The sequence below is a fragment of the Lithobates pipiens genome, unplaced genomic scaffold (genome assembly GCF_037356315.1).
Source record: "Lithobates pipiens isolate NorthernLeopardFrog02 unplaced genomic scaffold, aLitPip1_a1.2 Scaffold_16, whole genome shotgun sequence".
Taxonomy (NCBI): domain Eukaryota; kingdom Metazoa; phylum Chordata; class Amphibia; order Anura; family Ranidae; genus Lithobates; species Lithobates pipiens.
Window position 1 is genome coordinate 102,832,232 of NW_027507748.1, and position 26,311 is coordinate 102,858,542.

At 43.2% G+C, this 26,311-nt stretch overlaps 1 protein-coding gene across 1 annotated transcript in view; it reads right to left on the minus strand.

Moving 5' to 3' along the window:
* The window catches only part of GABRR3 (gamma-aminobutyric acid type A receptor subunit rho3), a 105,815-nt gene extending 91,299 nt beyond the window's left edge, over positions 1-14,516 (minus strand). The window contains exon 1 of the mRNA XM_077480182.1: positions 13,996-14,516. Within this exon, the coding sequence (XP_077336308.1) occupies positions 13,996-14,162 (167 nt within the window). The 5' untranslated portion in view covers positions 14,163-14,516. The remainder of the gene's footprint in view (positions 1-13,995) is intronic.
* Positions 14,517-26,311: the final 11,795 nt, after the last annotated feature.

A 26,311-nucleotide genomic window follows, 5' to 3' on the forward strand; every position in this document is an offset into this window, starting at 1 on the left:
AAGAAGTGAAGATGCTTTTGGGACACGAAAGAAAATCTGGCAGGCAGTTTTGTCCATTCATTACTCTAGCCAAAACAAAACAAAAACAAGGGCTTTAGGTACACTTACGACTCCTGTTTCTATGTTACCAGACATGTGACCAGAAAAATGGCTGCTATAGGTTCTAGGAACTAATAGTCCCTCCACCTTTCTGCTACTGCTAGATGGAATGTCATTGTTTTAATACAATTATATTACATATATTTCTAAGAACAGCAGCAACATAATATTGATCTCAGTGCTCCCAAGCAACTAGCTGGGGATAGTAGAGCAATGCTTTCAGAATAAATTTTTCAGAATAAAATTAAGGCATTATTCAGAATCTGTAGCATAAGATGGATATATTAATCTTTAATTTGAAGTCATCTGTAGCCTTTTCATGCAGTACATAATAAAACATGCAAATGCTCCAAAGAAAAAGCTGTGTTTTCATTGGTGAGAACGGTCTCTTGTTTATTGAGTAAATGGACTAGGAAAGTAATCTCTCTCATGTACTTTTGGTTAATGCTTCAAAATCTTCTTTGGAAGAGAACACAGACAAATAGCTTTGCAGAGGAGGGGGTGGCTGCTTGCTGAGACCAGGGGAAATTGTAGGTTAATAACATCTCCCTGTGGATTCTTTTCTGAAAGATCCCTACTCTTTCCAGCACCATCTGTCTGAGATGCTCTATGGCATTTGCTGTTTTTTTAAATTGTATATTGCTACATATATGAGATAATGTATGCCCTGCTGTATATTATAAAGATATCAGGATCACCATGTCAAAGGGTGACGGGAATAGATGGGAAGACCTGGCTCACAATATGATTTCCAATTCATCCCAAATGTGTTTATTTCAGTTGAGGTCTGGGCTTTGGGTATGTCACTTGAGTTTTTCCACCCCAAACCCATCCAGCATGTCTTAATAGACCTGACTAGGGGAACTGTCATGCTGGAACAGAAGAAGGCCTTGCCCAAACTGTTGCCACAAGGTTGGAAGCACAATTGTTTAAAATTGTCTTTGTATGCTGTTGCTTTAACATGGAAACACATGAATTCAATTGTAGCACTATCCCTGAAGGAAGGCCTTTCCTTGTAGCGCTATCCCTGAAAGAATGTTTTTTAGGTACCCCTTATGTTAGGCATTGCTATTCAGATTTTGGGTTGCCCAGTTGGCACAGAAAAAATGTTAGTGCTAGTGGTGCCCTTTTATTGTTGGGTATAATCACCTCTTTTTGTACACATTAAAGTAGAACTATATGCAAAACTTATTTTTTTAATTTTGGTAGAGCAAGGGAGGGTTATAACCCCTGTCAGATTTTTTTCGTCATCTGTGTCCCATTATAGAGGTTTCCCTTCACTTCCTGTCCCATAGCCAAACAGGAAGTGAGAGGAAATACCTGGAAATTAAGATAATTCCTTGGGGACCCTCGGGTCACCAGAACTAGTGGCACAGACTGCAATAAAAACTGACAAACATTTGAATCAATCTCCACTCTACCCAAAACTAAAAAAACTAAGAGCCAGCAGATGTTCACAGAGCCTCTAGTGGTGAGGATGGACTGCGCTGCAGTCTGGCTCCAGGTCGAGGCCCCTAGGATCTCACAGCTCATGGTAGAATACAAGAGAAGGAAGTAGAGATGGTCAAACTTCCGACAGGACGTTTCACGAACGCGAACCATGAACGCGGCCAATAGTTTGCGAACTGCAAAGGTCACGAAGGTCCCCATTGACTTTAATGGCATGCGAATCTTAAAAACCTCCAGGTCATATTTTCAGCCACAAAATACTTACTAGCTGTGCACACATAGTCCCACAACATGGACACTGACATAACAAAAGTATTAAGTGAATCTGGGATCAACAACGACGAGCAAAATGTGCAAGTATTTTATACGTGTATTACATCCCTATATATTGCACACCAAATAGTACACCTATACCAGTCCTTAAAAGGACCTTTTGTAGACCTAATAGTAGCTAGCTAGTAGCTAGTGAATTGCAGACTGTCCCTGCTCCAAAAACTAAACTGTCCCTCCCTACACTGAGAAACAACAGCTGCAGAATCGGTCAGCAGCACAGCAGTGCAGTGCACTATATATGTTTTCTATATTTGAAAGAAAGTATATTATACGTGTACAACCCTATATACTGTACACCTATAAAAGGACCTTTGTGGACCTAGTAGCTAGTGATTTGCAGACCGTCCCTGCTCCAAACACCAAACTGTCCCTCAGTCCCTACACTGATAAAAGACAGCTGCAGAATCAGGCAGCAATCAACTCAGCAGCACAGCAGTCAAGTATAATAGGCTTTCTATATTTGAAAGAAAGTATATTATATGTGTACAACCCTATATACTGAACACCTATACCAGTCCTTAAAAGGACCTTTGTGAACCTAGTAGCTAGTGATTTGCAGACTGTCCCTCAGTCCCTACACTGATAAAAGACAGCTGCAGAATCGGTCAGCACTCAGCTCAGCAGTCAAGTATAATAGGCTTTCTATATTTGAAAGATATATGTGTACAACCCTATATACTGTACACCTATACCAGTCCTTAAAAGGACCTTTGTGGACCTAATAGTAATAGCTAGTGATTAAACTGACTGTCCCTGTTCCACACAGCGTCCTGTCCCTACACTGAAAAAAGACAGCTGCAGAATCGGTCAGCGGTGCACTCAGCAATCAGCAGCACAGCAGTCAGCAGCAGTGCACCAGAACCCTATATACTGTACACATATACCAGTCCTTAAAAGGACTTTTGTGGACCTAATAGCTAGCGATTTGTGTCACTACAGTCTGTCCCTGCTCCACACAGCAACCTCTCCCTACACTGACAAAAGACAGAATGTAAAATGGCCGCCAGATCAGGTCTATTTATAAGGTAGGGGGAATGTCCAATTGTCCATGTGCTTAAATGTCTCAATTGGCTCTCCTGTACCCCATGATGGATGTGTCATCATGGGTCAAAGTTCTTTCACAATGTAAACGCATATGTCTGCCGCGTGAACAGCACCAGAAGTCCGCCGGTTTGGTGAATCGCAAACACGCACAATTCGCCGCGAACCGACCGCCGGGCAAACCGCAAGGCCATCCCTAGAAGGAAGCAGCAGGCTGGAACAACAAGCATAGTAAAGGGATTAGGCAGAGGTCAGGGCACACAGGAACAACAGAGTACACAGCAAATTTTCAGGGTCACAGGCAAACAGGGATAGTCGGGGAAACGCCAAAGGGTCAGGGTCACAAGCAGACAGGAATAGTCGAGAACACGCCAAGGTCAGTAACAAAGACAAACGAAGAGCACACGGCAAGCAGGAAACAGGAAGCCAAACACACAATGAATACACAATGGTTGATCAGCACCGCTGGCTTGCAGTGCACAGGTTAATATAGGGTTCCCTGATGGGGCCTGGGGTAGAGCCATGCTTAGAGGAGAGGTTATAAAAACAGCCAGGTGAGAGTGGCTGGCCTCTTAGTCTGAACACATGAGGAGAGGTAAGCTGACAGAGAAAGATTACTGTATAACCATGACACTATGTCATTGTGATGTATTGAATTTTGATGAATATCATACTCTATTATAGAAACGATTCTGTCATCTCTCTTCTACATTACCCCTGATAAAAGGATTGAACTCTTCTTGAAATATGTTGGAATGAAGAGGAGATATTGTCACATTTTGCATATATCTGTACAATAAGTACTCAGTCGTTACCTTTCAATACTATGTTTTAATCATTGGACTATCACCATATATTTTAAATTATGTAATAAACTGTGTTTTTATATAACTTCTATCAGTCGGTTGTTAGTTGCCTTTAAAGTCCCACACTTGCTAGTGGTTAATTCCTCTTTTTATGTATTACCGGGATGTCGGCAACAGGCTAATGGTCTTCTCTGGTGAATCTTTTGGTTATATACAAGGTGAGGACAGCAAACGTCCTTCTGTAGAACTAAAGCAAAAGTCCTTGCAAGGACAAACTGTAGACTTGGCTGTGTAATAGAAACAGGTAAAAGCACAAAAACTTCTTTCTTTGAGCAATCAGAGTAGAGTCCCTTCACAAAGAAGTAGATAGACTGAACTCTTCAGGACATCAGCCAATGTCCCCTTTACACATATAGCTGACTTTCTAGCATCAGAGGGGAGGCAACAGCCCAAAAGTCTCTAAGATCTTCCACAGCAGTCTTTACTAACAAATGTCCTAAGAAAGTTTGTCTCCTTCCAACATTCATGCAACACATAGTTACATAGTTACATAGTTAGTCAGGTTGAAAAAAGACACAAGTCCATCCAGTTCAACCTTAAAAACAAATAAATAAAATAAAAAATAATCGTACAATTCAGATACCCAATTTTATGCCCACAATTGATCCAGAGGAAGGCGAAAAAAAAACCCAGCAGAGCATGCTCCAATTTGCTACAGCAGGGGAAAAAAAATTCCTTCCTGATCCCCCAATAGGCGATCGGATTTTCCCTGGATCAACTTTACCTATGTTAGTACCTAGTTATATTATGTACCATCAGGAAAGTATCCAAGCCTTTCTTAAAGCAATCTACTGAACTGGCCAGAACCACCTCTGGCGGGAGTCTATTCCACATTTTCACAGCTCTAACTGTGAAGAAACCTTTCCGTACTTGAAGATGAAATCTCTTTTCCTCTAGACGTAAAGAGTGCCCCCGTGTCCTCTGGGTTGACCGTACAGAGAACAACTCAACACCAAGTTCACTATATGGATCCCTAATGTATTTGAACATGTTGATCATATCCCCCCTTAATCTCCTCTTCTCAAGAGTGAATAAATTTAGTTCCTCTAATCTCTCCTCATAGCTGAGTTCCTCCATGCCTCTTATCAGTTTGGTTGCCCTTCTCTGCACTTTCTCCAGTTCCCCGATATCCTTTTTGAGAACTGGTGCCCAAAACTGAACGGCATATTCCAGGTGAGGTCTTACTAATGATTTGAACAGGGGCAAAATTATATCTCTTTCTCTGGAGTCCATACCTCTCTTAATACAAGAAAGGACTTTGCTCGCTTTGCAAACAGCAGCTTGGCATTGCATGTTGTTATTGAGCTTATGGTCTACCAAAACCCCCAGATCCTTCTCCACTATGGATTCCCCCAGTTGTACTCCCCCTAGCATGTATGATGCACGCATATTCTTAGGCCCCAAGTGCATAACTTTACATTTATCAACATTAAACCTCATCTGCCACATAGTCGCCCAATTAGACAGTGTATTGAGGTCGGCTTGTAAATTGGAGACATCCTGTAAAGACGTTATTCCACTGCATATCTTGGTGTCATCTGCAAAGACAGAAATATTACTTTTGATCCCAGACCCAATATCATTTATAAAGATGTTAAAAAGTAAGGGTCCCAACACTGAACCTTGGGGTACACCACTGATAACCTTAGACCATTCAGAGTAAGAATCATTAACCACTACTCTCTGAATTCTGTCTTCTAGCCAATTTTCTATCCATTTACAAACTGATATTTCCAAACCAGTAGACTTTACCTTACACATGAGCCGTGTGTGGGGAACTGTATCGAATGCTTTTGCAAAATCCAAGTATACCACGTCCACCGCCACCCCTCTGTCCAAGGTTTTACTTACCTCCTCATAAAAAGAAATCAGATTTGTCTGACAACTTCTGTCTTTCATGAATCCATGTTGTCTGTTGCTTAAAGTGTTTTTGTTCAGCAAGAACTCGTCGATGTGGTCTTTTATTAAACGCTCCAGTATCTTCCCAGCTATAGAAGTTAAGCTAACAGGTCTATAGTTACTTGGTAAAGACTTTGATCCCTTTTTAAATATAGGCACCACGTTCGCCCTGCGCCAATCCAGTGGGACTATTCCCGTCATTAATGAGTCCCTAAAAATTAGATACAATGGCTCTGAAATTACAGAGCTCAATTCTTTTAGGATCCGTGGGTGGATGCCATCAGGGCCAGGTGCTTTATCCACCTTTATTCTATCTAAGTATTTCTGGACCATATCACTTTTGAGCCATTGTGGATCATTTGGGGCTGTGTCACTATCACCCCCATTATGGACATGCGCTCCCCCATGCTCTTTTGTGTACACAGAGCTGAAGAAAGTGTTTAATAAATTAGCCTTCTCTTTGTCCCCAGTCACCAACTCTAGATTGTTTTGTAAAGGGCCTACATGCTCAGACTTGACCTTTTTACTATTAATATATTTGAAGAATTTTTTGGGGTTTGTCCTACTATCTTTTGCAATCTGTCGTTCGTTTTGAATTTTTGCATCCTTGATTTCCTTTTTACATATTCTGTTAATTTCTTTGTAACATTTAAATGACACTAGTGTTCCTTCATTTTTATATTTTTTAAAAGCTCTTCTCTTACAATTTATAGCTTTTTTAACTTTGGCCGTGAGCCACATAGGTTTTGTTTTTAGCCTTTTAAACTTATTGCCCATGGGAATATACTTTGCAGTGAGGTCCCCAACAGTCTTTTTGAAGAATTCCCATTTCTGTTCTGTGCCCATTGAAGCGAATATTCTCTCCCAGTCTAAGTCCTGGAGAGTAGCCCTCATCCTCGGAAAATTAGCTCTCTTGAAGTTAAGTGTTTTTATCTTACCCGTATGTATTTCTTGTTTAGCGCTAACATCAAAGGAAATCATGTTATGATCACTGCTACCCAGGTGTTCCTTTATCTGGACATTAGTAATAAGCTCCGCATGGTTTGAGATTACCAGGTCCAACAGAGCTTCATTCCTAGTTGGGGCCTCAATAAACTGGACCATAAAATTGTCATGTAATAGGTTTATCATTTTTTGCCCTTTAACTGTCCCAGCAGTGCCATTACTCCAGTCAATTTCTGGGTAGTTAAAATCCCCCATTATTATCACTGTCCCAGCCCTTGCAGCCCTTTCCATCTGTGCAAGGAGCTGAGTCTCCACCTCCTCATTCACATTGGGTGGTCTATAACAAACTCCAACGATTAACTTTGAACTACACCCATCTAAATGCAGTTCCACCCATAATGCTTCGGACTCATCTCACTCTCCATCCACCAGGTCCTCTTTCACACTTGCTTTGAGATCACTTCTCACATAGAGACAGACCCCGCCACCTTTCCTTTTTACCCTGTCTCTCCGAAAGAGTGCATAGCCAGGAATATTAATAGCCCAGTCATGTGAGGATTGAAGCCAAGTTTCAGCAATACCGATTACATCATAGCTCTCCTCATGCACCACAGCTTCCAACTCACCTATTTTGCTTGGCAGACTTCTGGCATTGGTGAACAAACACTTTAATGCATTATTACATTTTGCTCTGGTGTTTTTCATATTATTTTTAGTAGTACAAATTGCACTATAGTTTTCAATGGCTGTTTGCAACCTGGGAAATTTCTTGTCACCTGCCATATCCCACCCCCCATCTATCCCCATTCCACCCTCCATTAATGTCTGACCCCTAACTGACCTGTCTGCCCAATGTACTTCTGGTTCACCATTCTCTTGTGATACCAGACTAGATCTTCAGAAGATAACCTCTCAGTCAGCTACCTGTAGCTTCAGTATCCAAGCCCCTCAGTTAGCCCAGCTGAGGCCTCACAAACAGCAAGCACATGGCAGGATTGCCTTTAGGGCAGCAAGCACTCCAGGCTGTGTTCCTCTCCTAAAGGAAAAGACCCAGAAGCACTGTGTCTCAGAGTATTTATACAGACTCCCAGCAGCCTTCAGGGCCACCCTCCCTGGGATTGGCCAGGGCTATATATATTTTTTTGCTGCTATTTGCATTGCTCCACATGTTCCAGAGAGTTCTATAGTTCTCTGGAAAGCAGAGGAAACAATAAAACCAGCAGCAGCTGAAACACTGAGCAGACCTAACCAAGCATATGCAGCTGAACTGATTACAGTGAGCACAACTAAATTTACCTAACACAGCAATTGCAGCCACACTGATTAGAGTGAGACAAGCTAAATTTAGATTGCAACACAAAAATACAGTTCCACTGAACACAGTGAGCCAGAACTAAATCTAATCCCAGCATCTATCTAAGTGCTACACAATAATTTGGAGAGCTGTACAGATACCTTTGGCCATGCAGTGTAAATGAAATGACTAAACCTCTGCTTAAGATCCAAGTCAAAATTAAAGAATAAAATCACCTTTAGCAACAGATTACACCTAAATTTAGGGTGTAACATGTAACATGTTGCTACAAGCCCCCTCACCCTTTAGAGTTCCCCTCCATGACAGTGAGCAGCGTCTTCTTTCCTCCACAGCTGCTGTCACATTTAAATCGGCGATCTGTGAATGAAGGAACTACAGGACCTGTTTTGCAGCATGGCAAACAGATTATAGTTCTTAATGAACTGTAAGTGCAATGATTAGCGCACTCATAGTCCAGTGTCACTTCCTGCAGTCCTGACAGCCTGTATAGAGGTATAGGCAGAGACCTGTAGGAAGTGTCTTCAGGAGCCTGACATTGCACCCGCAATCCATTGATTGCAGGTGCAATGCTCTGTAGGCTGCAGAAAAATTTGCTTTTTTTTTACTTGCAAAAACATGTGCAGTTATTATTTTTTAAACAAAGATGAACTTAGCCTTTAAACATCATAAACAGATCACAGATACCTATTTACCCTAACCTTTATAAATGATCCCATTAAACCAGCTTGTCTATGAACTGAAAACAGCCTGACACCCAAGGTATGATTAATCCACTACTGCCAAATGGTTTTATGATAGTGAGTGGGGTTTTGGCAGGAGTGGGTGGGGCTTGTCAAATGCTCGGGAGGAGCTTACTGGGATATGGGCCTAATATTACAGGTGTCAGATATTGTACAGACTATAAAAGCAGAATATTTTACCATTATAATATGTTGTTTCAATATACTCTGTATAATTAACTGGTCAAGCAAGTGGCACTTCATATACTGTAGGGGTTGTTGCACAAAAATAAGGGAGTGATGGGGACATTTATTTCCACATTTATCCACATCTGTTAGTTACTAAATTCACACTCTGTTAGCCTTAAAGTGGATGTAAACCCAATTCATGAAATTTGAGCTGGGCACATATATCTGCAGTGTTTTCTTACCTCTCTTCAAATCACTATGTCCCTTTGCTGTCTCCTGCTCACTTCTGTTATAAGCCTGATAACTCCTGACAAGTTCTCCTTCACATATGATAAAAGCAGCCTGGGTTTTGTGTTGGGGAGGATGCTATAAATAGAAATGAACTATTCCACGATCAGCTCTGAAAGTCTCGATCTATGAGGAGAGGGGGTGTGGGCCTTTCCTCCAATCAGCTGTCTTGGCTGTATGCCCAGACTTCACTGCAGTGTTGAACAGGAAGAGAACATCTCCTAACACGATCTGAACTTTATAAATAGTATATAAACCTGAAGACAGCAGATATGTAAAACTTATGTAGGGAGATTTGCTTAATCCCTCTGTATCATCTGAGGCTGTTCATTTCACTGGGTATATGTGAGGGTATACATCCACTTTACGGCGGCCATACATGGATCGAAATTCAGCCAGTTCAGCATGGACCGATCAACTTCTGTAAACCAACCTGTAGGGATTTTCCTGAATTATCAGCACCGCCCAAAATTGATCCGGGGAAGGCTCCCCATCATTAGAACACAATAGCACAGCGGGACGGATTCCTCCATCCACATCAAATGTGTGGACTGGATAATTGTACCTTTTTGTTTTTTGTTTAATGTATGGCCAAATGTACTGTAGACAATAATATGCTGTAATACAATTGCAGGTAGAGAAGGAAGTCACATTGAGGGCTACAGTGAACAACTGGGCATTTAGATTACATAAATCTATACATTGCAAGATCATTTTTCTTTTATTTCATGTCCAGTGGTGCTGTGTGGAAGATCAGACTTTTCTCTCTCTGCTGGGGTTCTTTGTATAGTTTATAAGCAATTATAGCGTTATAATGAAACTCAGGGTTCTATTCATAAATACGTCAATATATAAATGTGTGAATGTTCACATGTAATCCCCATTATTTGTAATATGTGTAAAATTTCATTTTATATGGATCTATAATTGTCAACTCCAACTAGTGGCCATAATGTGATACTTTCCTGATTGTGGTCTATCAAGAAAATATTGCAATATGGCCACTAAATGGAACTGACAATTAGAGGAAACACACAGTAAAATACATTTTAGACATATTACAAACTTAAGTGGATCATTTACATTGTTTGTGTGAATGAAGAGAGATTCACGCAGATTTTTTTTTATTACTAGAACCCTTAGGCCCCTTTCACACTGGGGCGTTTTTAAGGCGTTTTAGCGTTAAAAAATAGCGCCTAAATAACACCTGAAATAATCCTGCCCCAGCATTCTTAATGTGAAAGCCTGAGGTGCTTTCACACTGAGGCGTTGTGCTGGCTGTGCATTGGAATTGTGGAACTGTGTGTTACTGTAATTTAAAAGTTAAAATTACATATTTATATATTGACATATTTTGATCTCCCATTTGATGGTGCCTCCATACTATTGGGACCAATGCCACTTGGCAAAACCATTCTCACCACCTTTGCAAGGGTTGCAGTCTTCCTACTAACAATCAATTTAAAAGGCATTCTTGCCTTTGACCCACAATGAATTGGTTTTAGTGAAAGTTCCTCCAAGAACTGAAAATTATTTTAGGGGTTCCTCTTAGGTAAAAAGGTTGAGAAATGCTGCTTTAAAACAATTCCCATTGTCTTTGAAGCAACTGTGGTGCAGGGGCAGCAGCCAATCCATAATCCTTAAAGATAAAGTATTATGTATTCCTATGTGAGCACATATTATAAATTATCTTATTTGTTTATGTGACCTTCATTTGCTTCATCCACACAAATGAGGTCAATGCAGGAACCCCCCATCAGGACACTGTATTCTGACAATGGGAGCTGCTACTGTCACAATAAACTGATCAGTGGTTACAGCCGCTTATCGGCAAAAATTTTCCAACATGTCCCTTTGACAGAAGTCGATCAAACAATTGAATTGAACAAGGATGGCCACACACTGATCAAAATCCAGACAGTCCCTGCTGAACTAGCCAAATTTTGATCACTGTATGACCAACTTTAGAATGTCAACTTGAAAACAACAAGCTTTGCACTAGATATGTATTCATTTAATTTAAAAGCAACTCCAGTCCAATAGTCTGTTGGAGGGTGCAGCGTGGTGCAGTGACAGTAACTCACACACAGTCCAGTTACAGTAGAAAGAACTTGTACTGTTTGGAATACAGCCCAATCAGAAACACTCACAGGTGAACAGCAGATTGTAAGAGAGCAGATTTTAGCCAAATCGACTGTCAGGGCTGAGCTCAGCCCTTCCTTCTCAAAGCTGGCCGCTCAGATGTTGGCTAATTGCCTGTTCCTATCTCTCCACAGTGAATAACCTGTTGATGATATCCTGCCCATCAGTCCTGCCTACTTAAGTCATCCAGTCCAGATGATCTCTGCCTTCCCCTTGGTCACATTTCTAGAGACGATCTCCTGTGTTCCCGTTAAAGACTTGCTTTGCTGACATTCCTTCTGGCTCCAGATCCTGCTTGCTGTTCTGCTATGCTGTTTTCTGGCTCCCTGACGTTTTGGCTTGTCTGACTATCTGTTCCGGTTCCTGGACTCTGGCTATGTTTGCTCTGTTTACCTTTTTATTATTATTATTAAACAAGTGTGATTTAACTGTACTTCTGTCTCAGTCTGATTCATGGTTTCTGACACTGACAGCATTTGCCCTGAGGGGCGGAATGTGGCCTGGCCTCCCCATGCCCAAGGGGGAGGTTTCTTGTTGAAGTGGCGACATCCTAGACTTTTTCTCATCTGAAACATTTCCCTACTGCTTTTACTGTCCCTGACAGATGGGTGACCTGTCCCTACACTACTCACGTGCTAAATGCATGTCGAACTCAGGAGTCAGGGTCTTAAATAGACTGCCTGATATAAGATATCTGCCAGAGTCACATGGGCTGTCAGGATTCAACCACCTCGCTGCCCCTGTGAGCCAAGAAACCACACAAACCATATTCCTCCTGACTTCTTCTCCCTCTGCACTGCCGCTGTGGTTGAGCACCACCTGCAGTGGAGGAAATGACTGCACCTACCTACAAGTCAATTAGCTATTTAAGACAAATTTATAGAAACAGTTTTACATGATAAAAATATTTGTGAAGTAGTGCAAACATTTTGGTTATCAACATACTCTTGTAAATGGCTGCGTGCCATAAGTAGGGTAATACCATTTTTACGAAGCTGCTGATTCCATGAGATTGACCCCCTCCTGCCTGCTCTTAGACTATTAGAGAATATGCTCACACTGATAATGCCCACCCTGCCTGCAATACTATAAAAACAACGCCCCCCCCCCCCCTTCCTCCACAGAGCAGGCATTGTTCCTGCAAGTCTGATTTCAACCTTCATTATCCTGCCCTATCTCACTTTAAGCAGATTTAGATGATTACAATGGCTGAATGAGAAAAAAAGATTTAACATTCTTAAAAGAAAATTAAATAGTGTTTATGTAGTTGCCTGAAGTGCTCCTTTAACCTGGCTATTTGTATCTCTAGGAATATCGTACTTTGTGTTTAGATGTGTCTAAAGGGTTTCAGAGTCAGGGAAGAAAGAGAGATGGGGGGAGGGGGTGAAGGAAGAGAGACCAAGAGGGAAAAGAGAGGGGAGAGAGAGGGGGGGTGAAGGAAGAGAGACCGAGAGGGAAAAGAGAGGGGAGAGAGAGAATGAGGGAAGAGAGAAAGAGTGGGGGAAGAGAGAGAGAGTAGGGGAAGAGAGAGAGAGAGTCAGGGAAGAGAGAGAGGGGGTGAAGACAGAGAGAGTAGGGGAAGAGAGAGTCAGAGAAGAGAGAGAGAGGGTGAAAACAGAGAGAGTAGGGGAAGAGAGAGAGTCAGAGTAGAGAGAGAGGGGGTGAAGGAAGAGAGACCGAGAGGGAAAAGAGGGGGAAGGGAGAGAATGAGGGGAGAGAGAGTCAGGGAAGAGAGAGAGGGGAAAGAAAGAGAGAGAGCCAGGGAAGAGAGATGGGGGGGTGAGGGGAGAGAGAGAGAGGAAAGAGAAGAGAATGAGGGAAGAGACTAGAGAGAGGGAAGAGAGAGAAAGAGAGTGGTGGAAGAGAGATGGAGAGAGGGAAAAGAGAGAGAGAGACAGGGAAGAGAGAGAGAGAGGGTGGTGAGGGAAGAGAGAGCCAGAGGTAAAAGAGAGGGAAGGGAGAGAAGAGAATGAGGGAAGAGAGAGAGAGAGAGTGGGGGAAGAGAGAGAGAGAGACTGGGGGGAGAGAGACAGGGGGTGAGGAAAGATAGAGAGCGAGAGAAGATAGAGATGGAAGAATATATAAAGAAAGAGAAAGATGGTGGGATATATAAAGAGAAAGAGGGATATATAAAGAGAAAGGGAGAGATGAAGGGACATATAAAGAGAGAGAGATGTGGAGGGATATAAAAAGAGAGAGAGAGAGAGGAATATATAAAGAAAGAGAGAGACGGATAGAGCAAAAGAGATGGCTACAGAGAGGGAAAGAGAGATGGAGAAATAGAGCGAGAAACTGATAGAAAGAGAGATGGTGAATAAAAGAAAGAGAGAAGGAGAGAGAGAAAGAGAAAGGGATCAAGAGAGACAGAGCGAGAGAGAGAGAGAGGATGAAAGGAAATGTGAGAGAGTGAGAAGGGTGAAAAGCATGAGAGGAAGCAAGATGAAGGAGCAGAGAGAATGAGATTGGAATATTAGAGGGTGAGAGAGAGGACAAGAGGGAGAGGAAAACTAATTAGAAAGAGCAGCAAAACAATATAAAAGAAGGATTAAAGAGCCAGAAAAGGACAAATGCAGAATGATAGATGAGTAACTTTTGTAGTTGTTTGTAAGTAATCTGTAAGTCAACGTCAATGATTCTGGGTTAATGCCAATGGTTGTGGGGTGAACTCTAAAATGAAAAGCACTCATATTGCCTTGATTGGCCTTCTCACCTGGTATTCTTGCGGCTGTCTCTCATGGGCACTGGGTGAATGTCCTCTTCCTCCTGTAGTTGATGGTGGTGTTGATGATGATGCTGCTCCTTCTGCGGATGGAAGCCGTTGAGGACAGCCCCTGGCCAGAGACTGGTTAGAAGGAGCAGTTTAATAATGAGGACCATTTCACCGAAAGCACAGCACCTTGTCCCCCGGCTCCTCAAAAAACACTCATCTCCTTATCCTTGTAGTTGTGTCACTCTGCCATTGTGACATGAGGCATTCCTGTGAGAATGTAGCAAGCACATAGCCAGTGCTGATTATTGTCCTGATTTATCCAGTTTAATACAACCTGTAAATATCCAGGCTCTTTCTTCTGAAATATGCACAGTGATACATCCTCTGGTCTTTGTACCAGTAATATCTAATTGCTGTGAGGTAACCAAATCAAGAAAACTGATTTTCAGGTCATGGGGGCATTATTCGGCCCACTTTTCCTCCTTCTGTAGCCCTACATAAGCTCAACATGAAGCTTACCACCCACACAGTACATTCTCAAATACACTCCAGCATGGAAAAGAGAGATGTCGGCATTTAATCTCCTTAATCCTACACACGCCATTAAAAAAAAAAACTTCAATACACTACAAAATCTGGTCTTATTTTGTGGAGGTCATGGGATTTAGTCTCAGCTATGCATCTTGAGACTAATTTTTAAAACGGGTGATTTTACTGTAAATACACAGACAGGAAGAATGCTTTTACTTAATTTAAAACACCTAAATACATTATACAAGCTACTGGCTGATAGCTTGGGATCTAAGTGTCTTAGAAAAAATGCCCAATTAGGAGATTGCTAAATGGATTGGCACATAGCAACAAATCTCATAACCCCTTATATAGTCTTTTAACTGTTTATTCTAATATTACAACTGGAGGCTAGACATGAAGTATGAAAACATAGCCTTATAAATACTTGACCTTGTTTTATTAGTGATATGAAATAAATCTAATTTTGAATTGATAATTAATAAAAAATAAAAATAAAAAAAAATTCTTATTGAGTCGAGTACCCAACAATTTCAGGTGATTTTTACGTAGAACTTGTGCTGTGTCATAGTTATATTATCATACTTCCCAATGAAAAAAGAGAGATCATATTCATAGGAGCTTTCTTTCGCAGTTAACTGAATTACAAAATAGTCAGCATCCTTGCTAAATGACTTGGTGAAAATCATTACACGATAAATCACTTAAGGGTGTATTTATAAAAAAAACTTGGAGAGTTATTAGTCCTGCAAAATCAATACCAAATTAAAACATTCTGGAGTACAGAAAAAGATGTACAAATTGGGCTTTTACTGTCTCGATTAAAACTATTTACACTCTAATGCCGTGTACACACGGTTGGCTTTTCCCTGTTCAATGGGAGCTTTTTGTCGGAAATTCCGACCATATGTAGGCTCCATCGGACATTTTCATCGGAATTTCCAACACACAAAATTTGAGATCCGGATCTCAAATTTTCCAACGTCAAAATCCGTTGTCGGAAATTACGATCGTGTGTACACAATTCCGACGCACAAAGTTCCACGCATGCTCGGAATCAAGCAGAAGAGCCGCACTGGCTATTGAACTTCAATTTTCTCGGCTCATTGTACATCACCATGTTCTTGACGTTCGGAATTTCTGACAACATTGTGTGACTGTGTGTATACAAGACAAGTTTGAGCCAACATTCGTCTGAAAAAATCACGATCGTGTGTACGCGGCATAAAGATGTATTTTTCAATAATTCACAGAACTTTTCTCGTAAAAAAAATTCACGTAAATTTGTACTTTCTGAAAGCCAGCAAATTGTTTGTTACTAGGCTATTTTCTCTCCAGGTTGGATGTTCTTAATTCATAAGAATAGTGTGAATCGAAATAATGCATTATGACCACTATGAAACTGATGATGAAAGAAAATAAATATTGGTTTAGGCTATGTTCACATATATGCGGCTCTCCATGCCACGGTTGCATGGGCACAGCAGCCCATTTATTTGAACGGGCTGTTGTGCTTGCATCTCCTGTAGGGAAAAGGTCCCTGCACCTTCTTTAAAACATGGCTGCACATTTACTATAACACTAAAATATTTTTTTGAAAACACAAACAGTGGTAAAGTTAATTTATATAAAAAATATATAAATTGTAAAAACAAAATACGATTTTTGAAAAAAAAATTAAAATTAGGAAAGAAATAATGCTTCATAATTTCTCCAGGATGTGCAATTCTCAAGGGGAAGAGAAAGTCCCAAAAACATGCAGTGGAGGGTGTGGCTACACCTCCCCCATTCCACCTCCATAACTTCTATGATGTCTATACCTCCAACCACACTGAACTTCAGCAAAAGCACAGGAATTTGAGCAAAGTCATCTTAAAGTGGGAGTAAACTCCAATGTTTGATTTTTATCTATAGGTATGCCTATAATAAGGCTTACCTATAGGTACTGTAAATATCTCCTAAACGTGCACCGTTTAGGAGATATTTACTTTAGATGCAGCCAATGACTTCACTGGGGTCTGTGCTCTGAAGGAACAGCATACCTGTGCCATTCCTTCAGAGCTGTGCCGTAAACAGCAACTCTCACACATCATTGCAGGCTCAGCCAATCAGATAGCCAAAGCCAGCGAACCCAGGAACCAGGTGAATCATGGAAGCGGCTTAAGCGGTGAAAGCGCACCACTGGACTTAGTTTTCAGGTATGTCTGCCATGACTTAAACTGCATGGGGGCCCGATTTTTTGTTGCTACCACTTTAAAACTACATAAAGGATATGGAGTTTGTAATTTAGGATATTTCACCTTAATTGTCTTGGAATAAGTATGCAGCCCATATTTTAGAGAATGTAAAGTTCACTCAAATCTAAACAGAATCACGACTGCAACTCATTTGTTATATCATGTTTGTTTGTTTTTTATTTTTTTTATTTCTTTACTGAATGAAAAAACATACAATATATAGGGTTACCGTGGGAATTATAATTGTGAGCAGTATAGGTTGACAAAGAGACATTGTTTATGGTTGCCAGGAAATTATGAAAATACATCAGAGTGTATTCTTCTATTTATCACATCGAAACTTCTGGGATCGTGGTTCATGCTACCTCTGATTTTTCGTTCCAGTGGTACTTTAAAAAATCCCAGAGAATACACAAAAGAATGGGAAAAGAAACAGGGAAACGGGGAAAACATTGGGGGATTATAGAAAGAGAGGGAAAGGTTTGGTGAGAAGAAGGGAAAGCAAGTAGATGCTATAGTTAGCCAAGTAGAACTTACAGGAGAGTTACTAAATCAAGGACCCTGCATTCACTATATCTGGTCTCCCACAATACACAGTACATGGAAATGCAATTATGTTAGTAAACATAAACTGATAAATACCTTTTCTCATCAGCAGTATATAGCAGTCTCGTGATTTTTATCAGTTCCTGGTAAAGCTTGTAGGAGGAGTTTTCATACTGTACTGAGCTGTCCTATTAGGATCCAAGACCCCTGACTCTCTGTCTGGACAGTGCTGATTGGCCCTCTCTCTAGCAATACACACCAAACTGAGCATGTGCAGCCTGACTCCAAAGGCTCTGTACTCACAAGGCATGTTCTGGAGTCAGTGGAAGAAGAGGATTATCTGTGCATACAAGATCAAGCAGCCTTTTTACACAATTCAAACTATTAACCCCTTAGGTTGCCCAATGCGTATAGCAAGCCTGCTTTACTGCATACAGTATACAGACTGATTTTACTGTTGTGGATTTAGTAACACTTTAACCGGTTCCCGACCAGCTCACATCTATTTATGGGAGCAGGATGGCACCCCTGCTCAAAACCCTACACCGAAGGCACAAGCGTGCGCCCACTGCAAAGCGGGGGACCCGTTGCGAGTGGCCGGCAGTCCTATCCCCATACAGTTAGAACACACTGAGGGAACACACATTTAACCCCTTAATTGCCCCTAGTGTTAACCCCTTTCCTGCCAGTGACATTTATACAGTAATCGGTGCATATTTTTAGCACTGATCGCTGTATAAATGTCAATGGTCCCAAAAATGTGTCAAAAGTGTCCAATCTGTCCGTCGCAATGTCGCAGTACCACTAAAAATCACAGATTACCACCATTACTAGTAAAAAAAAACAATAATAATAAAAATGCCATAACAATGCCTAAAATCTTTCCCATAGTTTGTAGATGCTTTAACTTTTGCGCAAACCAATCAATATTTTTTTTTTCAAAAATATGTAGAAGAATAAGTATCGCCCTAAACTGATAAAGACATTTATTTATTTTTTAAATTTGGGGGATATTTATTATAGCAAAAAGTAAAAAAATATATATTTTTTTCAAAATTGTCACTCTTTTTTTGTTTATAGCGCAAAAAATAAAAACCACAGAGGTGATCAAATACCACCAAAAAAAGCTCTATTTGTGGGAAAAAAAGGATGCAAATTTCATTTGGGTACAGTGTCGCATGACTTCGCAATTGTCAGTTAAAGCGGCGTAGTGCCAAATTGTAAAAAGTCCTCTGGTCAGGAAGTGAGTCCAATTTTGCACTCTAATGCCGCCATACATGGTTCGAATTTCGAAAGAATTTTCTTTCGAAAATCATTTCTAAGAATTTTCGGATGAATTTCGTACCATTAGTGGGCTGCAGCAACAGCCGATTTTCGTGCAGAAATAAAATTTGAGGAATTGGACATGTTGGAAATTTTTTTGAAAAATTAACGATTTTCTAATCAATGATGGGAGAATCGTGCGAGAAATGTAATAAGAAAAGAAACTTTACGGAGATAAAAGAAAATTTACGGAGAGAAAAGAAGATTCCCGGCCAAGAAAATTATTTTCTGTAGCAACATGTGAGGTGAAATTGAAGGCTTGGTCGGCCAAATTTCGAAAATCAATGGTGGCATCATCGGATCAAAAAAAATACGGATTTTCTGATTTTGAAAAGAAAATTTATTCGAAGTTCGACCATGTATGGCCTGCATAACAGGAAATGGAATCTGCCTCATTATGTCAGATTTCTTGGGGTGAAGAGATATTTTCCACCTTCACGCTTCATCCAATTATAAACAGGAACACTAGCAGGGATATCATACAGGTTCAGTATGTCAAGAGTATTTCTATATAAATAGGAACAATAAGGGAGATTTTGTACAATCCTTGTGTAGGACTAGCATGTATAGGTCATTTTGGTGATCTGCAGGGAATAATATATCCAACAAGCCTATAGTTTGTAAAACTTGTATTTGTCCTGACTTGTGAGTAACCATGTTAGTTTTACTAAATGCAACTAATAGTAAAGAGAGTCTTTCCTGAAGCAAAATATCTGAGTTAGAAACAACATATGAAAACTGTCATTGGCTAAAATCTGGGCTGCATAGTTATTTGAGTCAGAGAATGACAGCTTTAAAGAGGAAGTAAACCCTGATGAGTTTACTTCCTCTTTCATTCCCTGCAAAGGCAAAGCATAATGGACTACTATGCATCGCATAGTAGCCCATTATGTGTCAGTTACCTGACACAGGAGCCAGCGAAGTCACCGCTGTCCCCTGTAGTCCGCCGCATCCATCTTCTCGGTGGGGTCTCGCAGCTCCGCCGCTGTCATTCGGCGAAGCCGCGATGACGTCACTCCCGCGCATGCGCACGGGAGCCGAGACGCGCGTAATTGCGCGGCATCTTTGTTATCGAGGATGCCACGCTCAGTGCGCCTATGTGCCGCTGTCTACGGCGCATGCGCCGTAGACAGCGGTGCCCTTCTTTGGGCAAATATCTCCTAAACCGTACAGGTTATTTCTTGGACCTACAGGTAAGCCTTAATCTAGGCTTACCTGTAGGTCAAAGTGGTTTGTAAGGGTTTACAACCACTTTAATGTAAGGTTTCACTTTCAGGTCTTTAACTTCAGGTCACAATGCCTACTCTCCTGAAGATCAGTATAAGCTGATCCTTAAACTGTACGCATGCATTGATGTAATGTATACTGTAAATAACAAGACTACTAATAAAATAATTCCAAATAAGGAAGAGAAAATTTGGATACAAAGGATGTTTGTACTCTCCCTTTTATCTTTTACATCTTTTATTTCTTTTTTTTTTTCTAGGTTTGCACTTTTTTCTCTGTCAACAAAAATGTAATAAAAATAAATTGAGCAAGAAGCACCAGAATATAAAAAAGGAAAACACCACATAGCGGACACCCTGACTCTATAATTAGTAATAAATGTTCTGCTGTTTAATTGCTTTTGTGTGTTTATGTTTTGGAGGGTTTAGTGTGTAGGCTCGGTTTACACAGGGGCAACCCGACTTACAGCATGACATTGCAAGGCGATTTGGAGGTGACTTCAAAGCGACTTTGCGCAACTTATAACGCAACTTAAATTTGCCTCCAGGACAGGCGACTTTGGCTGTGGCCAATCACAGAATAATCAGCTCTGTGGGAGGGAGGGAGTTGCCTGGGCAAACGTGGGAAGTACCTGTGTAAATGATTTTCTTTTTCCTGTAAAGTCGCTTCAATATAGATGGAGATCCGACTTGGAGGCAACTTCCATTGAAATCTATGGGTAAAAGTTGCCTAGATGTCGCCTTGAAAATAGTACAGGAACCTTTTCTAAAGTTGGAGCAACTTCAGTAGTATACATTAATACGGCTCTCATTCACTTCAATGGAATTTCTTATGTCCAGCGACTTGGGGCAACTTGAGGCCTGACAATTTGCTGTAGTGTGAATGGGCACTTACCCTGGGGGATATTTGGCCAATAAAGAAATTTTATTATTTTTTTTTTTTTTTTTTGCAACTCTGTTTATTGGAATTTCAGACAGTGAACAAGTAACCAAAAGCAAAACAAGACAGACAAAAACAAAAACAAAAACACATACATTGGTCACGATTAGTGTTACAGGCGTGACGTGTAAAGAGTTGCAATATAAGACAGTGCATTACATAAAAAAACATGTCGGAGAATTCAAGGCATCTCACCGGCCACAAAGAGCCGACTCCATGTGCAGTAGGATGACTCAGGACTAAACCATGCTACTCAGACATACAACATTTCCACTAGTGCATATTCCTATTCATTTACAAACGAAAATGCGTTAAGTAGGCTATGGGTCTGAGGCCGTGGAGGCATCCGCCAGCCAGCTGGACCAGACCTTGTCATATTTTTGCGGGCAACCTCTATTAACATAGCAGTCCTTGTAGAGAGGCAGGCTGTCGTTCACCAATTTTTTCCACAGGGAGAGAGGGGGAGGAGTGGGCTTACGCCAGCTGAGCGCAATGGCCTTGCGGGCATAGAAGAGAAGTAGCCCAGCTAGGGTGCGCCGCGCCACAGTGGGAATTAGCTGATCTAGCAGGCCCAGTATGCAAGTTTCTATAGAGAGTGGGAGCGATATGGAGGTGACCTGTGTAATGACCCCTAGTATCTCCTTCCAATAGTCAACAATGGCTGGGCAGGTCCAAAAAATATGAATGAAGTCCCCCGGTATTGTCCCACAACGCCAACATCCCGGCGGGGAGGCGGGGTTCATTTTGTGCAGTCTGTAGGGGGTGAAATATGCTCGGTGGGCCATCTTAAACTGTATCAGCCGATCTCTCAGGGAGACCAGGGATCTGAAGGGGAAGTCCCACATGTCATCCCAATCATCGTTATCAAAGGTGGGAATGTCTCGCATCCACTTATCTCTAAGTTTCCCCAAAGTAGGGAGGGAGGTCATTATCAAATGGGAGTAAAGTGTTGAGGTGGGCTTAGTGTCACAACTGGACTTGAGGAGGCCCTCCAATGCGGATTGGACAACCTGGGGGGGAGAGCTGGAGAACTGGCACCTGAAGGCATGGGAGAGTTGTAGATACCTAAAAAAATAACTCTGCGGGACGTTGAATTCAGAAATCAACTTGGGGAGTGGAGCCAGCGATTGGTCAGAAATCACCTGGTCTACTGTTCTAATATTGAATTTAGTCCAAGCATGGGGTTCAGGCAGTTTGTAAAACTGCTCCAGGGTGGGGTTACGCCACAAGGGGGCAGCTGGAGAAAGTGCATTGGTAGGGTATTTTTCAATTTTAAGTCCTACCCCCCATGCACGCAACGTGGTGCGCATGGAGGGGGTCAGCGGGTACGGGGCCTTCGGGCCACGATAGAGTAAAAATTTCAATGCCTCCAGCGACCCCAACACCGCCGCTTCAACCAAGGTGGCAGGGTTTGTCTTATCAGGAGTGAGCCACCAAGCTGCTGTAACCAGCTGGGTGGCTAGAAAATATTTGTACAGGTCAGGGCACGCCAGTCCTCCCTGGGAGGACGGACGCGTAATTGTTGACCATCCATACCTGGGGGACTGGTTTCCCCAGATGAAGGAGGCAAACAGACTATGCAGACGGGAGAAAAAGGATTTGGGAATCCAATGTGGAGATTGGCGAAGTAGGTAGATAAATTTCGGTAGGATTTTCATTTTTATCAGGTTTATCCGCCCTAGCAATGATAGGGGTAGTGACTCCCATGCCCTCAGACGCAGCCGTGTCTCATGAACCACTGGGGATAGATTTAGGGGTACGAAGTCCGAAGCCTGTCTCGAGACCACAACCCCAAGGTACCTGAAGGTCTCCACCCACTGTAGGGGTAAATCAGGGGGGGCAGTGTCGCGAGCCGCTGGGTCTATGGGGAACAGAAGCGACTTCGACCAGTTAACCCTAAGGCCCGTGATCGTGGAGAATGAATCAAGAATTTGTAATGCCCCTCTGAGTGAGGAGTCCGCATCGTTAAGGAAGAGAAGGAGGTCGTCCGCATACAGGGCGACCCTCTCCTCCAGCCAGCCAACACGCAGGCCCCTGACATGCAGGGAGGTACGTAAGGCCTCCGCCAGGGGCTCCATTGCAATGGCGAATAGGGCCGGAGAAAGAGGGCAGCCCTGTCTCGTGCCCCTGGACAAAGGGAAGGACCGCGAAACACTCCCCCCCAACTTAATGGCCGACGTGGGGTGTCTATAGAGCGTCTGAAGCCACTTAATAAATACCAAGGGGAACCCCATTCTGCGGAGGACCTCCCACAGAAAAGGCCACTCTACAGTGTCGAAGGCCTTCTCTATGTCTAGGGAGGCCACCACCCTGGAACCCTCAGTAAGGTGCTGAGCATGGATGTTAGTAAACAGGCGTCGTAAGTTGATGTCAGTGGCTCTATTAGCCATAAAACCAGTCTGGTCCGTCTCTATCACAGACGGCAGTAGGGGCTGTAGTCTCGTAGTGAGCAATTTGGTAAGAATTTTGAAGTCCGCATTTAGGAGGGCGATAGGCCTATATGAGGCACATAACGTGGGGTCCTTAGGGGGCTTGTGGATTAGTATAATGTGTGCATGGCTCATGGAGGTGGGAAGGGTGCCCTCCGCCAGACAGTGAGTATAGAGCTGGGCCAGCTGGGGGGCAAGTAGGTCCCCGTGGGTTTTGTAGAACTCCATAGGGAGGCCATCTGGACCCGGGGATTTCCCTGCGGGAAAGGAGCAAATGGCCCTCCGTACCTCCTCCGGGGTAATGGGCCTTACCAAATTTTCTCTCTCTGCGTCCGAGAGCCAGCCGAGTGCCAGGGGGTCCAGCCAAGGCGCCAGGTCCTGTGGCCTAAGATCCGAGGGCAGTACGGAGGTATAAAGGGAACTATAGTATTGCCTAAAAGTGTCTAATATGTCTGGAAGAGAGGAGACCGATTCACCTGAGGGGGACACCACACTAGGTATCACCGTCAGGGGCAGGTCATGTTGAGCTAACATTGCCAGGAGACGACCGTTCCGGTCCCCCTGTTCAAAAAACCTCTGCTTGTTGCGGTAAAGATCCAGTCTGGCAAGTTCTGTGAGGTGGAGGTGTAGTTCTCGTTTCGTCGCACTAAGGGCCTCGAAACTAGAGTCAGTGGGGTCAGCTGCATAGGCCTCAGCCTGGGTATCTACCTTGCTCTGTAATTCAGTCGTGGTGGTGGCTTGTTCTCTACGGATCCCAGCTATGGAGGAGATATAATGACCTCTACTGAAGGCCTTGAATGCGTCCCAAGTAACCTCTGGGGAGGAGGACCCTGCATTAATTTGCCAGTATTCGGTAAGGTGGGGCGGGATAGTGTTTACCAAATCGGCATGGGAGAGCCAGTGGGTTCCCAGGCGCCAAAGGGCCGAGGTTCGGGAAGTGGGGGAACGGACATTAAGGAGGAGAGGGCAGTGGTCCGACAGCCCGCTGGGCAGGTATGTGGCGTCTAACACGTCCGAAAGCATGGCTGGATTGGCAAAAGCTAAGTCGATGCGTGAGGACGTCTTATAGGTGGTGGAAAAGCATGAGTAGGCCCTAGTCGAGGGGTGTTTCCACCTCCAGGCCTCCGTCACTCCCATGGCTTGTGCCCAAATGGATAGGTCAGGGGAGCAGTGTTTGGGGGGGACCGGTCTGTCTAAGTCTGGGGCTAGAATGGCATTAAAATCACCCATAAGTAACAGCCTAGCGGGGCAGTACGGGGTAACCTTTTCCAGGATCGTGTATAAGGTGGATGCTGAAAAGGGAGGAGGCAAGTATACATTTACCACTATATATCTCGTTCCCCAAACTGTGAAAACCACTATCACGTATTTACCCTGAGGATCGGTGTGGATCTGCTCCACTGCACATGGAAGGGATTTGCTAATCAACACCGAGACCCCCCTGGCATAGGTAGAGTAGGAGGCATGAAAGGCTCTCTGGATCCATGGCTTCTTCAGTGCCAACAGCTTGCTGCCCATAAGGTGCGTCTCCTGAAGCAGCACCACATGGGGGGAGTGCAATTTCAGATATTTAAAGAGAACTGCCCTTTTAAATTTAGAATTGAGCCCCCGGACATTCCAAGATAGGATGTTAAAAGAGGACATGTCACGCGTGGCCATCAGAAGGTGTCACTATTATGTCAAGGAGACATACCTGAGCGTCAACTTCATGCACCAAGAGCCGCCTAGACCCAGAGAGCCCATCGTAGGAAGAATCGTGACCAGACAATAACCATACAAACAAAAAAGTAAACACATTAACAAAAAGCAAACATACCCTTGGTGACCGCGAGGGGTCAACCCTGCCCATAGCTGATGGCATCCCTGGAAACTGGGGAGCGATCAGATTGGGCCTATACCCAAAAAATAACAATAACAATTTAACCCCTTAAACTGTGCACGGTAGCAGTCCAATGCCGTGCGTAAGAACGTGTAGAAACCCTCCAGGGGGCAGTCCTCTGCAGGTCAGCAACAACACTTCGTGCCACCCAAGTGCCACAAGGGGAGAAAACAAAAAAACAAAAATCCCCCCAAAACAGGGGGAAAAATATAGCTGCCACGGTGTATTCCAGCCGGGGTGGAGAGGTATATCCCCGGCACAACTTCAAACTTCACCGAGACAAGCCAGAAGGGGGGGAGAGCAACAACTTATCTTATAGAGTTCCTCGTGGATAGCTCACTTAAAATAGGATATCGTAGACAGGTAAGGATGAAGGGCCGGTACTTGGGCCTAAAATGACATAAGAGTTCAGAGTTTTCCCGTCATTTACATTGCTGTCCCCCAGTGAGCCCCAGTCAACCCCCGGGCCCCCATAATGGAATAGTGCACTCCATCTCAGCGCAGCCTGGTAAGCCAGGCATCCGCCTCGGCCGGCGTGTCGAAAAATTTGACAGTGCCTTCATGCTGGATTCGCAGGCGACTAGGATAGAGCATGCCATATTTAATATTGCGGTCTCGGAGTCTGCGCCTAACATCAGTGAAAGTCTGCCGTTTTCTCTGTAGGTCCGGGGAGAAATCGGGGAACAGCATGATGCGTGCATTACCATATTGCAGATTCGGGTGCTTCCTGGCCTCGGCGAGTATACGATCTCTATCACGGTAGTTGAGGAAACGCACCAAGAAGGCACGCGGGGGCGCTCCCGAGACAGGGCGACCCATCGGAACGCGATGTGCACGTTCTGCCACATACGTAGGAGGGACATCAGTCAATCCCAGTAAATCCTTGAAGAATGCTTCTGCGAAGTCCGCCGGGTGGTCTCCCTCTGAGCCCTCAGGAAGGCCCAGTACCCGAACATTATTACGTCTCATTCGGTTTTCGGCGTCATCTGACTTCGCCACTAAGGCTTTAAGTGTGTTGCGTATGTCCGTGAGTTGGTCAGCGTGCTGTCCCGTTCGATCCTCCACCTCCGAGATCCGATGTTCAGATTCTGAGAGACGCCCCCGTATTTTATCCAGGTCATTACGGATAAGGTTGCACTCCTCTGCCAGGTGATCGATCCGTACCAATAGAGATGTCTTGCTGCTTTCAATCGCTGCTAAGATCA